The 14,586-nt window shown below is 46.1% G+C and overlaps 1 protein-coding gene across 9 annotated transcripts in view; it reads right to left on the bottom strand.

The window, feature by feature from the left end:
• LOC105499242 (proprotein convertase subtilisin/kexin type 6) overlaps positions 1-14,586 on the bottom strand; it is a 188,565-nt gene that overhangs the window by 136,206 nt on the left and 37,773 nt on the right. For all 9 annotated transcript variants that reach the window (XR_011626057.1, XM_011771749.2, XM_011771750.2 and 6 more), the window contains exon 2: positions 4,674-4,778. Coding sequence is in view for 8 of the 9 variants with exons in the window: in XM_011771749.2 (XP_011770051.2) it covers positions 4,674-4,778 (105 nt within the window). In the remaining variant the exon portion in view is untranslated. The remainder of the gene's footprint in view (positions 1-4,673; positions 4,779-14,586) is intronic.

Raw genomic sequence — 14,586 nt, 5'->3', positions numbered from 1 at the left:
TGCAGAGGGAAAAAGAGCGAAAGTCATCCAAGGAGGACTTTAAAGGCCAATGGTATCTGGGACTCAGGGGGCCACCGGAGACCAGAACAAGCAGGGTTTGGGAGGTGTAGATACAGCTTTGTGGCACCATCAGGCATGTATTTCAGAGGATCCCTCAGGAGCATGGGAGGTGACTGGCTGGGGCAAGGATGCCCATATGAGGCCAGCAAGGGGGGCAGTGCAGTGGTGCAGGCAAGAGATGACAGGAGCTGGGTCTAGGGCAGGAGACACAGGACATGGCAGGGCCGGGTTGTACAGGAGGTGGAGCAAGTGTAGCAGGGAAGGAGAGGTTACCGGCACTGCAGTGAAATGTGGATGAGTGCTTCCCTCTAAGACAGACTTGGGTCAGAGACAGTGAGCTGGGTTTGGGACATATTGACTTTGAATTGTCTTTGAGACATCTAAGTGGAAGGGCAGAGCATTCAGGTGAAAGAGTAAAATGGTGTCTTTTAAGGTATATTTACACATTCAAACTTTTTACCAATTCCTAGTAGCCATGCCACTAGAACCAGCTGGGTGGTACTTAAAATGTGAACAGCCAGCTTGTCACTGTCAATCTATCACCCTCATGGGGGAGCAGTTCACCGTCCCCATGTGGGCAAATCCACTGGGCCCTGGGCAGCTGCCTGGCCCTGCCCTCAGTCCATTACACAGTTCATCAACCCCTGAGACCAATGTGGTCACTTACTGTCTATGTGCTCTTGTCAGGAACTTTCTGTTTGTTTGCACTTTGAATTGCTCTAGCACACAAAACTGTTAGATAAAATTCCATCTGTGGTTAATGGAAAGATCTACTTCAACATTGCATCACTGCTGGAAGGAAACCCGAGCTTTGATTAAACTCTGGGGGCAAAGTCCCATCCTACAAAACAGAATGCCTTCTCTGGTCCTTGCAATCATTTTGCAACTTCTAAACTTTAAAGCACTGAAATGAAGCATCAAACCGAAGCCTCCTATGGCCCTGTAAGGAGCCACCAAGGCTCCCTCTTTACATCTTTATCCTTCCATTTCCATCACCAATCTGGCTGAGATCTGTAGGGAAGGAAAGAGCTGAACCCAAGTCATCATGCTAAAATGTAAGGTCTGGAAGACACAGGCAGCAACGACTAAGTATAAGCCAGCTTGGAACATAATCAGAACAAGTAATTTTAAAAAAATTTGTGAGCCCCTTCAGTGATTGGTCGACGCTTCTGTAATATCCACCCTTCTCCAGACTTTTGGCAAAAGAACAAGTTAAAAACAAATGCTTTCAGTTTGCTTAAATGACAAGCCTTGGAAAAACCCAGCGACCGATAACTGCACACTGAGAACACAGGGGCTGTTCCTCCAAGGCTAGGGCTGAGTAACAAAGCCATCTGAGCAAAATGGCCCTTTTCAAAGATGGCAAGAAAAACATCAAGTAAAGGTAATTAAGAATGCAAGGAAAATGACTGTACCATTCTGGTACAGGATCAGTGCAAAGAAGATGCCTAATAAGTGTGCATGCACACACACGTGCTTAACAAAGTCCTGCTGTTGACCCCCCCTTGAGTTTTGTTTTGCTTTCACAAATGTACATTCTATCTGCTTTTATGTGACATGGGGTGGATTGTAAATTCCATCACTTATCAAAGCACTTTTATACAATAGGGACTGGAGCTAATTAAAATAAAATACCGTCTGCCTTTGATTGAACTTTATCCTAAGCCCCATAACATTCATTTCCAGTTTGGTCATTTGAACACAATGGCGGCCTTGCATTCCGAAGTTTCTGAATAATATTAAATCATCTTTCCTTTTGTTAATAATATTAATTACACAGCTCTCCAGATGTGAAGGTATCACAACAATGCTTTGCCAATGTAGGAAAATGTTCCGATGCGCTGCAATAAAAGATAACACTAAATACTTATATAAAACAGCTAATTTCACCAAATATTTAATTGTAATGACTGGGTAGAGTAAATATTAGTCAGACTGACAGCTAATTGATTTGGTTTGCATTAAAGCTAGACAAATTTAAACAGAGGTGTTTCAGTGGCGATTCTGAATTCATAATTCGTTCAGATGTCTGTGTGCTTTCCCCGGGGCTAACCATTTAATTAGAACTGTGAGAAACAATCAACCAATCCTATGAAAGTTCCAGGAAGGCCTGGGATGCCCAGGCTGTTTACCTTTCTTCCTTTCTCCTTTCTTCTTTACTGGCAGGATGCATTGATAGCAGCCTTGCCAGCAGCTTATTAAGAAGCTCTGTGAAAAGGAGATTTTTACTTGAAAAAATTTAACTGCTATGGTAGCCTTTGCCTAGGAAGTCTCTATCCTTCCTTCTGCTGGCTTCAAGGAGACAACTAATGCCTGGGAATGCTTTACCCTCGGACCCAAACTGAATATAGGACTTTTAACACACCTCAAATGGGTCAATCAAGCAGCTCAGGTGCTGCAGAGAGGAGGCAGGTCCAGGGCATGGTGGCCCTCAAGCCCTCCACAGAGTCTGTCTCTACTGCCTCAGCCTGCCTTGCTTATGCACGGGTCTTCCACTCCCATCTTCACTGAGGACTCAGCAGCACAGAGACCTGCTGGGAAGCTCTGCATCACTCAGGCACAGGGTCCGGCACTCAGCAGGTGCACCATTCATATTTTTGGAAGGAAGGGATGAGCAGTCAACCTGGGTACCTTTAAAAGTTTTAAAACAGTCACCAACAACAGAGGATGTAGTCAAAACACAGATTAAGTCTCCTATTTCGACTCTGCCTTAGTTCTAGCAATTAAGAATCTGCTTTATTAATTCTTGGAAGGCCTCATGGAAAGAAGACTAAGAAATCCACGGTCCCCGTCTCTTCTCAGAGCATGCCTATGAGAGGGGCTTCCTGCATGCAAACAGCTTGCTTTCGATGTAACTATCCGCGTGGTAGCAATTCAACAACTCAAAAGACTTCAGTTGAAGACTGAGGATGTTTCTTCACAAGGCAGATCAAGCGCTTGCTTAAAGTGAAAGTGTGGAGGGGTGCTGCATCGACCTCTTTTCTAGCTTAGAATTTCCTCCAAGATGACAGATGACAGTCTCTCAGCCTCACAGAACTCACGCTTCCTCCAGGATCAGCCTTTGCACCCTGTACAGAGGCCCCCTGCTGCTCAGTTTTCTACTGATCCACACTTCCCTAAGTGCCTCACTCTTTGGGAACGAACAACTACAATCTGGCTTTTTTCCTAGAGGATTAAATATACTGGCCCCTTTGAAAAACATTCCTTCATGTTCCATGGTGTAAGCACAAGTAGACATAATCTCACCCCCATGTGATGGGGTGAGATGGTGCATGTAAAGTGCCCAAGCACACAGTCATCCCTTAGTAAACAGTTAACTCCTTCCCTTGCTATGAAGGAATAATGGAATTAGCACAATGTTTTATATCTATCTCGTTTGACTTATCCGTATCTATCTATCCATCCATTCATCCATCCATCCACCAATAAAACCAATCCAGAAATATATTCAAGACAAGTCTGCCTTTTCACAGCCCAGATCCATGGGTGAGCTCCATGAGGACCACTTCCTCCATGAGGACCAATCAAAACCCTCACCACTCGATGCCCCAGAGAAGGATAATTCAGGCACAGAGCCCAGAGATAGCGCATCTCTCCAACCAATCCCTGCTCAGTCAATATAAAAAGAGCCCTGATTGTCATTGAAGTAGGTGGGTTGGGGCAACACCAAGAACCCATTTTTCCATAAAAACTTTACTGTAAGTGTTTTCTGGAAATAGCTGAAATAGTATTGTGCACCGGTTAGGAAGCCCAAACAAACATCTAGCACATAAATTAACTTTTAAGAGAAGATGATTTCTGTGACCTAAAACTATGATTTACCAATGACCTCCGTTCCTTGTTGGGGCTGCTACTGCTTCTCAGGTGAACTTCATTTTCCTTCTCAGCACTCATCGCCCTGTGACACATCACATATCTTTCTATTTCCTGCTTTGTTTTCTGTCAGCCCCGCCGCCAGCTCCACGGGCCCTGGTGTGGACAGAGCCAGCCACGTGGCAGGTATTCCAAAAACACCGAATAATTGAATGCATCAGAGGCTCACTTGGCCATCTTAAATTTTTAATCTTGATAAATATCTGTTGATTGGTATTTGTCAAACCTTAATTTCAAGTCTATGCAGAAAGGAAATATAATTAACCACCCAATAAATATGGATTATATTACAATTTAAAATGTTAGCTTCTTTTCAAATCACACTTGTTTTAATCCTGAAGATCATGTGAATCTTTGAGGAAAAAAAGTCGGTTTTCAAATTCATAGTAACCATTAACATCCATGTTATGGCAACCACAAATACATCCACCTGCCTGATCTCTAATTTCATTATTAAAATACTTGCTTGAATTGCTTAGAGTTTTTGTTTTATGGGTAAGATTCATATATGTATCTCCTGTAATTATTGTATTTTGTTGATTTTAGAATGCTGAGAGATCTTCACTCACATGATTGAGTTCAGATGGTCTGATATGTAGCTACACCTGTCTTGTTGTAGTTAAAGTGAATGTGGAAAACTCATGTCTATCCAGAATCACATTAAAATCCAGACTCTGCCATTTTTAGGACCGTAGACCCAAACCCTCCAGCCCTTAGGAAAGCATTCTGACCATCTGTACCTGGGGGTCCATTCTGAGGAAGGTGTGAGGGCCTCTGCTACTCAAGGTCGATCTTTTAAAGGTTTTGCTGTGATAAAAATGGTAGTAATCTTCCAGGTTTCCAATCTGCAAGACAAGAAGCAGAATACCATCAATTAATAGTCTCACGAACAGCTTCCAAAATCTTCCACCCCACAAGAATCTCCCCCTTGTCTGAAGGGCTCATTCTCCCAGGGGAAACATACCCTCCACCGCACTGCTCCTCATATCTCTGGCATGTATGCAGTGTTTATAAACATGAAGGTGGATTTAGACACTCATTTTTAGATAAACAACACTAAGTCATATTTCCCATAGAGCACATACTCCACCACATCTCACGGTAAATTAATATCATTTAAAGTTTGGATTATCGTGGCCAAGTGTTTCAGACAGAAATGAATGTTCGTTTAGAGCCAAGCATCCCTGAAGTAGCTAAGTTGGTGTCAAGTCAGGTCTACACCAAAACATTCATTTATAAACAAATTCCATCCTCTCCACCCCATGGGTAAACTGAAATATCGAAGAATGAACACTCACTCTCAAGTGCAACGGGACAGCCAAAGAAAACACGTGGATCCATCTGCTTGGGGATTGTGAAAGGGTCAGACGAGAACATCTAAACCCCTGAGGTGTCCCAATTTTCTGCCAGGGGCAGTTTGTCAGGACAGATTTCAGCTTGAGGACAGGATGGAACCAACAGCAGCCCTGTGGCCCAGCCCCTGACCTTCAAGAAGGGCTGGCCCTCACTGTAGCACCAGCTCACCCTCACGTCTGACCAGGCTTGAGCATGGGGACATTATTATCGGAAGCCTGCTTCTTGGCTGTAGAGAGGTGCTAGTTGATCACCATCCTCCAAAAATGATTTTAAAATCAAGATGGACTGAATATCATATAGACTCTCAAGTTGATCTTCCCAGGCTAAACCATCCTAGTTTCTTTTCCAGCTTGATTAAAGGGTAAATTTAAGACTAATGGTCCTCTACGGCAGTTCTATATGATGATTACAAACATGGGTTTTGAGTCAGAACAATTTGGTCCAAACCCTCCCTACCTATCCACCAAGATTAGCCACGTGACCTTGGGCAAGGATATTTGACTCACAGGAATCTCAATTCCTTATGTGTAAAATGGGGATAAAGGTACTTACCTTTAAAAGTTAAGTAGGACTAAAGTCTACCCGACTCACAACTCCTTGGCTGCTCCCACCTCATACATAGCCATTTAGTCGGCTATGGTCTGACCTCAACAGAGTTGACTGGCCCAGGGGGAGACCTGGAGGGACTTGGATACTGTGAGTGGCCATTTTCACATCTTTGCACAAGAAGATAAGGCAGGAGTGCAAGAGAAAGCCTCCGAGCCCCTTTACTACCCTTCAGTTCTCCTTTCCAGCAATCCTGGTAGCCTGGGTGTCTCCTGTTCTTGGGTTTAGGAGACACCACTTTGTTCTGAAATAAAGAACTCCCTTTTCTACTTCAGCTTGCTCCAGTGTGTTTCTGTTGCTTACAACCATAGAATATCAAATACTAAGATAGTCATGAGGAATAAATAAGAATCACCTATATAGAGCCTAGTTTAGTGCCTAGAACCTAGTGGGCATTCAACAAATGCTGGTGGTCCTGGGAGCTCTCTCTCTGGCTCCTCCACTCCCCTCTCTGGGTCTGGGATGCTTTAGATTTTAGCCAAATCCAGGTCTGCAACTAATTTGACCCCTTCCCTCTGGGTGACCTGGGCTTACCCTCTCTGTTTCCTTATGAGACTAACAACCACCACCCTGAAGGGCTGCTCCAAAATTTGAATGAGATAGGTATGTGTGAAAGAGCTAGCTGAGACCCAACAGGTAGGTAGTAAGTGCTCGATACACTGTTTCCTGCAATTCTGATTCTCACGTTTTTCTGCCATCATAAACCTCATTATTTCTGCCCTATTTTTCTCACAAGCACTTTTATTTTTCTTCCTACATATAAGTCACCTTGCTCACTTCTTCAACAAAGTTAATTGCCACATGTGTCAAAAGGCTGCTCCTCACCCACTAGAGCTGTTATTTAGCAACAGAGGCAATCATGGAGTCTCAACTTGCAGCAGTGTTTAATCAACATGTTTGCTTATAAGCTGCCACCAACCCTGGGAGATATTACATAACTTTTGGTCTTTTAACTCTGGGCATTCAAGTCAATTCCGTCAGGGACATGGAGAAACTAAGAGTTGAATAAAACTTGCTGGCAAAGAAGCAGACTAATTACAGAACTGTTGACTCTTAGCAGGCCCATGTCAGGGTAGCCCTGGAAGCCATTCAGGGCAGCACCTGGCCTTTGAACGGCTAAGCCAGGCTTGGGGCAGCCACCTTTCCCCTCAAAGGCCAGTCCCAAAGCCATCCAGCCCCCGCCCCGGGGCAGCCATGACCATCCTTTGCAAAGGCCCCAGGGTCTGGGCTGATGTGAACTGTTCTCCATGAACGATCCAGGAAAGGCACAGACAGTCCCCAGAAAGTTGACCAGGCCAACCACCCCTGGAGGCAGCAGTGGCCAGAACTCCATTTGTTTGGACACTTATATCCTGCCTAGCATGAGAGCTGGGGGGATGGGGAGGGATGCTCCCACTGCAGGGGAGAAGGGGACACCAGCCAAGGCTGCTCTTGCAAAGCCAGCTGCAGAAGAAGCTGGAATCATACAACATTTGTCCTTTGTGACTGGCTTATGTCATTCAGCATAATGTCCTCAAGTTTCATCAGTGTTGTACCATGTGTCAGAATTTCCTTCCTTTTTAAGGCTGACTAATCTTCCATTATCTGCATACCTCACATTTTGTTTATTCATTCATCTATTGATGGACATTTGGATTACTCCCACTTCTTGGCTACTGTGAATAATGCTGCTGTGTACAAATATCTGTTCATGTCCCTGCTTTCAATTCTTTGGGGTATATATCCACCTACTGTTTTTTGATAAATTTTCTTGGAACATAGCCACACCCACCCTTTCCCTGCTGTTCATGGCTGCCTTCCTACTACAATAGCAGAGTCGAGTAGTTGCAACAGAGATCCTAGAGCCCACGAGGATAAAATAGTTCATATGTGAACTTTGAAAAAGAAAAGGTTGCCAGCCTGTGATGTACAGCATTTGCTGCTGAGAGTATCTGGGGAGTTCACCAAAGTCTCTGATGTCAAGCATGGGTTCTCTAGGTTGGGAAGCGGCGGTCCATACACTGAGTGACTCTGCTGATAAACAGGTGTGGCTGCAAGCCTAGATCTTCAGCATCTCATTGAGTCTCTGAGCCGTGCTTTTTCCATAAACCTCCTGTCAGATGCTCCAAGAGGCCCCATCCTTCTGTCTGACTCATGTGATCCTGCCCTCTGCTCTCCCCTCGAAACATTAGGCATCAGGTCAGGAGCGCGAGGTTTTCATCATGGGCAAAACCAGTGAAAGAACCAAGGGTGACACAGCAGGAGGCAGGGGCAGCTGCCCAGGAACACAGGCCCATTGAAAGTCTCCTCAGCCCGGATGATGCTGCATTTATGATACAGCCATCGCTGTCTCTCCTCCTCCCCACCCACCTAATCCCTTCTAGGCTTCTCACCTGACCTACCACAGCAGGGTCCACCCCAGGTATGAGGAGGTCCTGCCCCTCCCCAATGAGGGAGGCTGTTCCTTCACAACTCTGGGTGCCTTCATGGGGAAGGGGGACAGGATTCGAGGCTGTGAGGCCCCCAGGCTCACACAGGGTCACCTGCGGGGATGTGGCCACTGGCCTGGTTCAACATGAAGGACACCTGGCTGCCCTCTGGCCCTGACTCACAGATTAGGGTGTGAGAAGGACCCACAGAGATGTCCTCATTTCACAGATGAGTAGACTAAGGCCCAGGGAGGTTAAGACTATGTCACACTGTGGGGCTCCCAGTTCCTAAACCAGCAGCCTCCCCATTCTGCTCACAGACAAGCAGGTGACAAAATGTGATACTAAATGACATATAGATACACAAGTAGGGTTTAAAATGATTGCCACACTTTCAGGACCTCTTCAGGGTCAAATGGACAGGGCTGGACTCAGGAAGGGGGCAGCCTAAAGACAAAATTCCAAATAATCTTCCAGGGAAAGTGAGGTTCTTTTTTTATCTGGCATTTGCCCTGATGGCAGGTGTTCCTCCCTGCTCAGCAGCCTGGACATCCTGGGTGGCTGCTGCTTGGCTGTGGCCTCGGACACTGTCCACACCAGGCGCTGGCTCTGCTCCTGTGCTCACAGCTAATTGACTATGCACCACTTCTCCAGCCAGTGCCTGAGCAGCTGCCTTTATAATCAGGAGTGGTGGCTTCCACAGATTGTCACTATTGGAGGGTCCTGGCAGCCTCCTCCTTCCCTTGATTATAGACGAGAGGCGCTGCCTCCACCATCCCAGGCTACTTCCCAGTCCTGCTCAGCCCCGTGTCCTCCCCTGACCTCCACCTGCTCTTCATCAATGAATCTGACTGCTAGTCTGCAAGGCATTGTTTTTTTAATGTCATAACATGAAATTTAAATATGTTCTTGTTCTCTTTCGTGCCCATGATATATTCACAATGAATTAATTAGAGCCCGTCTCGTGCACCATTCAAGAAAATAAACAATTTGCTGAATACAGGATGCTCATGTTTCTTTACTCAACATTGATAGGTGATTACATGCATTACTTGATAAAACTGGTAACATCGTTAAAACATCATTACAAACCTTGCTAAATGTTCTTGACCAGAACAATGGGAGAAATGAGATCAAAGAACTCACAGTGAAGAGAGTTTAATGTAGTGTAATCCTCTTTAACAAGATGATCTGACATTTAAGAAAACATAGGTAATATGTGTACATGACACAAAATATGGAAGGTACAAAAGGGTACAGAGTTAGTAGGGAACAGCAATCCCCCCCTCCTTCACCGGTCCCCCAGCCAGGGTTCCTCACTGTTGCTGAGTGCTTCTGGCTCATTACAAGAGCAGCTGATGCTTGCCGGGCACACGCCCCACTTCAGGCAGCAAGCTTGGAGTGCAGATGAATGAATAAGTTTGATTTTCATAACAACTGTAAGGGGTAGATGTTATGACTGTCCTCATCTTACATATGGGGAAACTGAGGCACAGAGCAGTGAAATTGTTCAAGATTCATTTAGTCAATGAATAGTCAGGATTCTTCACTGTTGAACCTTCTGCCTCTTGGCACAGTTAAGACTGTTATTTGCCATGGGGGACTTCAGGCACCTTGGTCCTTGTCCTTTGCAGCAGGTTCTTTCCCAGAGAACCAGTACCCTCAGCATGTGTGCACTTTCCTTCATTTCAATAAGGAAGTCATGGGAGATCTATATTACGTTTCATGTACACATTATTCCATTATGTCCGTAAATGAGTATGTGTGCATGTGTGGATGTATAGAACGTGTGAGTGTTGTACACACGTGTACACATATGCAGATGTGTGTGTGTGCGCATATGTATATGGATGTGCAAGTGTTTGTATACAGATGTATATATATGTATACAGTCATGCCTCGGCATCAGTGAGGGACTGGTTCCAGGCCACCCTGCAGATACCAAAAATTGACAGACGCTCAAGTCTCTGATATAAAATGGCATCATATTTGCATACAACCTACACACATTCTCCAATACTTTAAATCATCTTTAGTCTACTTATAATACCTAATACAATGTAAATGCTATGGAAATAGTTGTTATACTATATTGCTTAGGGAAAAATGACAAGAAAATAGTTTATACATCCACCATACATTTTTTTTCATGTTTTTGACCTGAGGTTGGTTGAATGTATAGATGTGGAACCCATGAATAAAGAGAGCCAACTGCATATATATTCAGGGGTGTGTGTGTGTGTGTGTTTGTGTATATACATGTGTATATACATATCCAGGTGTGTGTGTTTATGTAAGGTTCATAAACAAATGACTGTGAAACATACCAGGTGAGTCCTTGGTTTTCCCACAGTTCTCACATCCAAGTGAGCATCCTGGGGCCACTGCCGGGTTGCCCTAACTCAGAACCCCAGATCTCTGGCTCACCACCTTGGTACCTGTCAGATTCACCCGAGTAGCCTAAGCAACCCCATGTGGGTGTGGGCTTGGCTCCAGATGGATGCTCTGGTTCCAGAAGTCTGAACAGCCACTGGGCAGGTGGGTTCTGAAACTCCCCCACGAGAGAAGCTGAGCTGTATCCAGGAACTGTATCAGATACCGAGAAGGCAGGCCCAGAAGGCTGTTTCTTCATTTCCTGCCAGCCAATCCCGGGTCCTTCCAGGCTCAGCTCAGCATCATCTCCTCTGGGGAGCCTCTCCCGCCCAAGTGGGTTCTAAGCACGTTGCCCCATAATGGCTGAGTCCTCCAGGGGCTGGGCCAGATCCGCACCATCTTTATCCACTGGCCCCTGGCAGGACCCCTAGGTCAGCACATAACTTCCACCACACTAGAGCAGAATCAACAACACTGTGCACCCTCACCATCCTGCACCCCAAACCTTTCCTCTTGAGGCATTCCTTGTCTTGGTAAAAGCTACCACCAAACCTTCCCAAAGTGGGCTCTTACATGGCTCCCAAACCCGCTCCCCGCGTCGCACCAGCCCTACTGCAGGCAGCCCCATCCCTCTGCTTGGACCCTTGCTGGCCTCTTAGTCTCTCCTGTACCACTGCACTGACATTCCCACCCTGATTCCTTCTTGTCTCAGAGGGTACATGACCAGCCAGGACCCCTCTCCAGCCACAGGCCTGGCCCTGCCCACACTGTCCTCTTTCGTCCAGTGTAAGAGGCCCTGCCCTCACTCACTGTTTCATGTTCCTGTGCTTGCTCAAGTCCCCTCACACCTACAAGACTAACTCCTACTCTGCTTTTAACCATCACCTCGGCTGTCACTGACTCCAGGAAGCCCTCCCAGACCCCCAGGCCCTGTCTGCCCAGACATGGCTATCACACCCTTCATCCTCCCTCCCTCTACCATAAGCCTTCAAGAGCAGGAGCTACATTGTCTGTCAATCCTTGGGGCCTGGTTGTGTCTGGAACACAGAGGAGCTTGAAATCTGCCTGGTGAAACGAACAGACTTCTGTCTCCAAATGACACTGGGAGGATACACAGCAGGTCTCCCCCCATCCCACCTGTGTCCAGCTGTCCAGTGAGGCCCCACGTCCAGAGGTGGGGTGAACGTGCCCCCAGTGCCCTCTGGCCCAGGCTCTGCTATCCTGTCTTTAAGCTCTCTCTCAGTCCCTGTCCCAGGACAGCACTGAGGCTGGGAGGAGGCTAAGGAACCAGGCAGACCACCTGCCGGCTGTATGGTCTGGGCAAGACCCCCACTGGCCTCTCTGGTCTGAGGACTTGAGGCAGGCAAGGCCTTCAACTGGCACTCCCTTCAACTGGCCAGTGCCCTTCATTTATGGCATGCACCAGCCATGAGAAGAACTCTTGGGCACAGGTGTGGACGAGCAAAAGCGGCTTGTAGGGTCACATAAGGGAGGGGTAGGAACCCGCACAAGAGGACAGGCCTGGCCTGAGGTTTACAGAAAGGGCCTCCCCCATCATGTCTTTTCTTTAAATGCGAGTGTAGCTGGCTTCAAACAAGATCTCAGTGGGTGCTGCAAGCTCGCTTTCACTCTGCCAGAAAAGACTTAATGTTTTTTGAAGATCCTGAGGCATGGAGGAGGAAAGCCCAATCTACTCTAGTATGTTTAATTTGCAGCAAAGTCATCGAGAAGCATGCCGAATCTACTCCAAATGACATCAAATAGTTCCAAAGGTCCATCCGCCCACTCAGCTCTCCAACGGACGTGACTGCAGACACAGGTGCAGTTCGTAGCCCTTGAGCAGGCTGCATTGTTGGTGGGGATGGGCTGGCTAAGTGCATACTTTGGTAAGTCTGCAAAAACCCCACCCCACCTCCCCAGGCCAGCCCAGCCAAACCCTGCCACACAGGAACAGCTGATAAGCAGCCACGGAATGTCTCAATTCAAGGCCTCAGTGATGAATGGACTGTAGATGAGGCTTCTGACTTTGCAAAAAAAAAAAAAAAAAAAAAAAAACAACTGTACTTTATCACTCCCAAAGCCTGCCCTTGGCTGGAAACAGATGTTCCAAGCCCCGTCCGCTCTGCAGCTGCAGTGTGCCTGCTTCCGGAGCCGCTTGTCTGTCTTCAGGGCCGGCATCTGCCGAGGGCCTTGGCTTTGTGGAAAGAGTCTATGTCTAAAAGTCATGGTCATCTGAGTTCAGTTATATAATATTATTGATCCCAGTTGGTTCGCTTAAGAAAAACACAACTAATTAGACTCTATAAAAACCTACACACTAAATTAATTCCGTATTGCTCTAGTGACTTCCGCCTGAAAAAAACGTTATAAATATAGATGACCACTGGACCTATATTTAGCCAGCACTGGGCTACCTGGCATTTATAATTAAGCAAGTCCAGAGAGAGAGAGAATGGACATTTTGTTGTTATTTCTTAAAGCATTTTTTAAAAACTGCTTCCCATTTCAGTCACATATACACATAGCAACATTCTGTTATTGCAATAATTACAATCCTGACCCAAGTTAAGATGATTGCACAATTTCCCAGTCTCCTAAAATTACTTTCTTCAACACATATCCACCCAAACTATGCAATTAAGCTGCTCAACATCCTAAAAATTCCTGAGAAATCATTAATTTTTACTTAGCAAACTTCATTTTTCTCTTCCCTTAAGTCGCCAAACCAAATGGTCTGGCTTCGGATGAGAACCCTTAATTTCTACATGTGGCCTCAGCCTATATTTTCAATGTCTACAAAGAGCTACCTGAAAAAACTCTACAATCCTTACTTTGAATATCTCCATTTTAAATCATTTCCTGGTCAAAGGTTTCTTTATGACCGTCTAGAATTAGTTGTTTTACCAGATTCCTAAATCCAATGCCTCTTGAGTATTCATTTTTGTTTGGTTTTGTTTTAATTTAAAAATAAACTGTAAAACTCTTCTTTTTCCTGAAAAATTCCATTCTAAAGCCATCATATGGGGAAGAACATAGTGTGTGCGGGGTAGGAAGATCTGGGGTGGCCTGGAACAAGGCATGGCTGGAACCCAGAAGGTAAGGAGGGAGCCCACACTGGGGAAAGTGGAATCGGAGCCCATGGGGCCTATGGGTGGGAACAGGCTACTCTAGATGTAGATAGATAACCAGGGTGTCCGCTGGATAACCAGGGTGTCCGCTCAGGGAAAGTGAAGACAGGACATGGCAGATTGGTTACCCACAGGGGACGGACGGAACATGTTACTACATTAGGGGCCATTGCAATTGGTAAGAGACCAATGGTAATTCCCTGGTGTCTGTGGCTGCACTGCACAGTTCTGCAGAGACAGTCCTTGTTTATGCGAAGGACAAACTGGAGCACTGGGGCTGATGGGGCCGGGGTCACTAGTTTCTCCGCACTGGGTCAGACCAGCTTTGCCCTGTGCATTCAATTTTTCTGTAAGTTTGTGATAGTTTCAAAAAATTGTAAAAGAAATTTTTAATTGTAATAAAACAAGGTAATCAGACCTTTTAGCCCCTTTCCCAAATAAAGCTTAAAGAACGTATGGTCTAAACTGAAGACAAAAGCTCTTTCATGCTGAGAAGCAGTGACAGACTGCTTCTCAGAGCTGCACCATTCCTTCCTCCCATCAAAGCAGGGCCCATGGGATCCAGGAATTATTTTGTAAAACAGACAGAAAGAAAATGAGGTGTATTTCAAGGGCAGGTGACCTCTGGGGTAGGGAGGCTGCTTGAGGCCTGGCCCTGCCCCATGTTCCCAGGGCCCATATTTCACCCCCAGGCAGAGCATATGCCCCTGCTGCCCGCAGGCTGCCCCTGTGCAGCTGGTGTGTTAGTAGGAATGGATCTGAGCCACATCTCCCTGCTGCCC

This window comes from Macaca nemestrina, chromosome 7 (genome assembly GCF_043159975.1).
Source record: "Macaca nemestrina isolate mMacNem1 chromosome 7, mMacNem.hap1, whole genome shotgun sequence".
Classification (NCBI taxonomy): Eukaryota; Metazoa; Chordata; class Mammalia; order Primates; family Cercopithecidae; genus Macaca; species Macaca nemestrina.
This window is presented reverse-complemented; position numbering and strand designations above follow the sequence as displayed.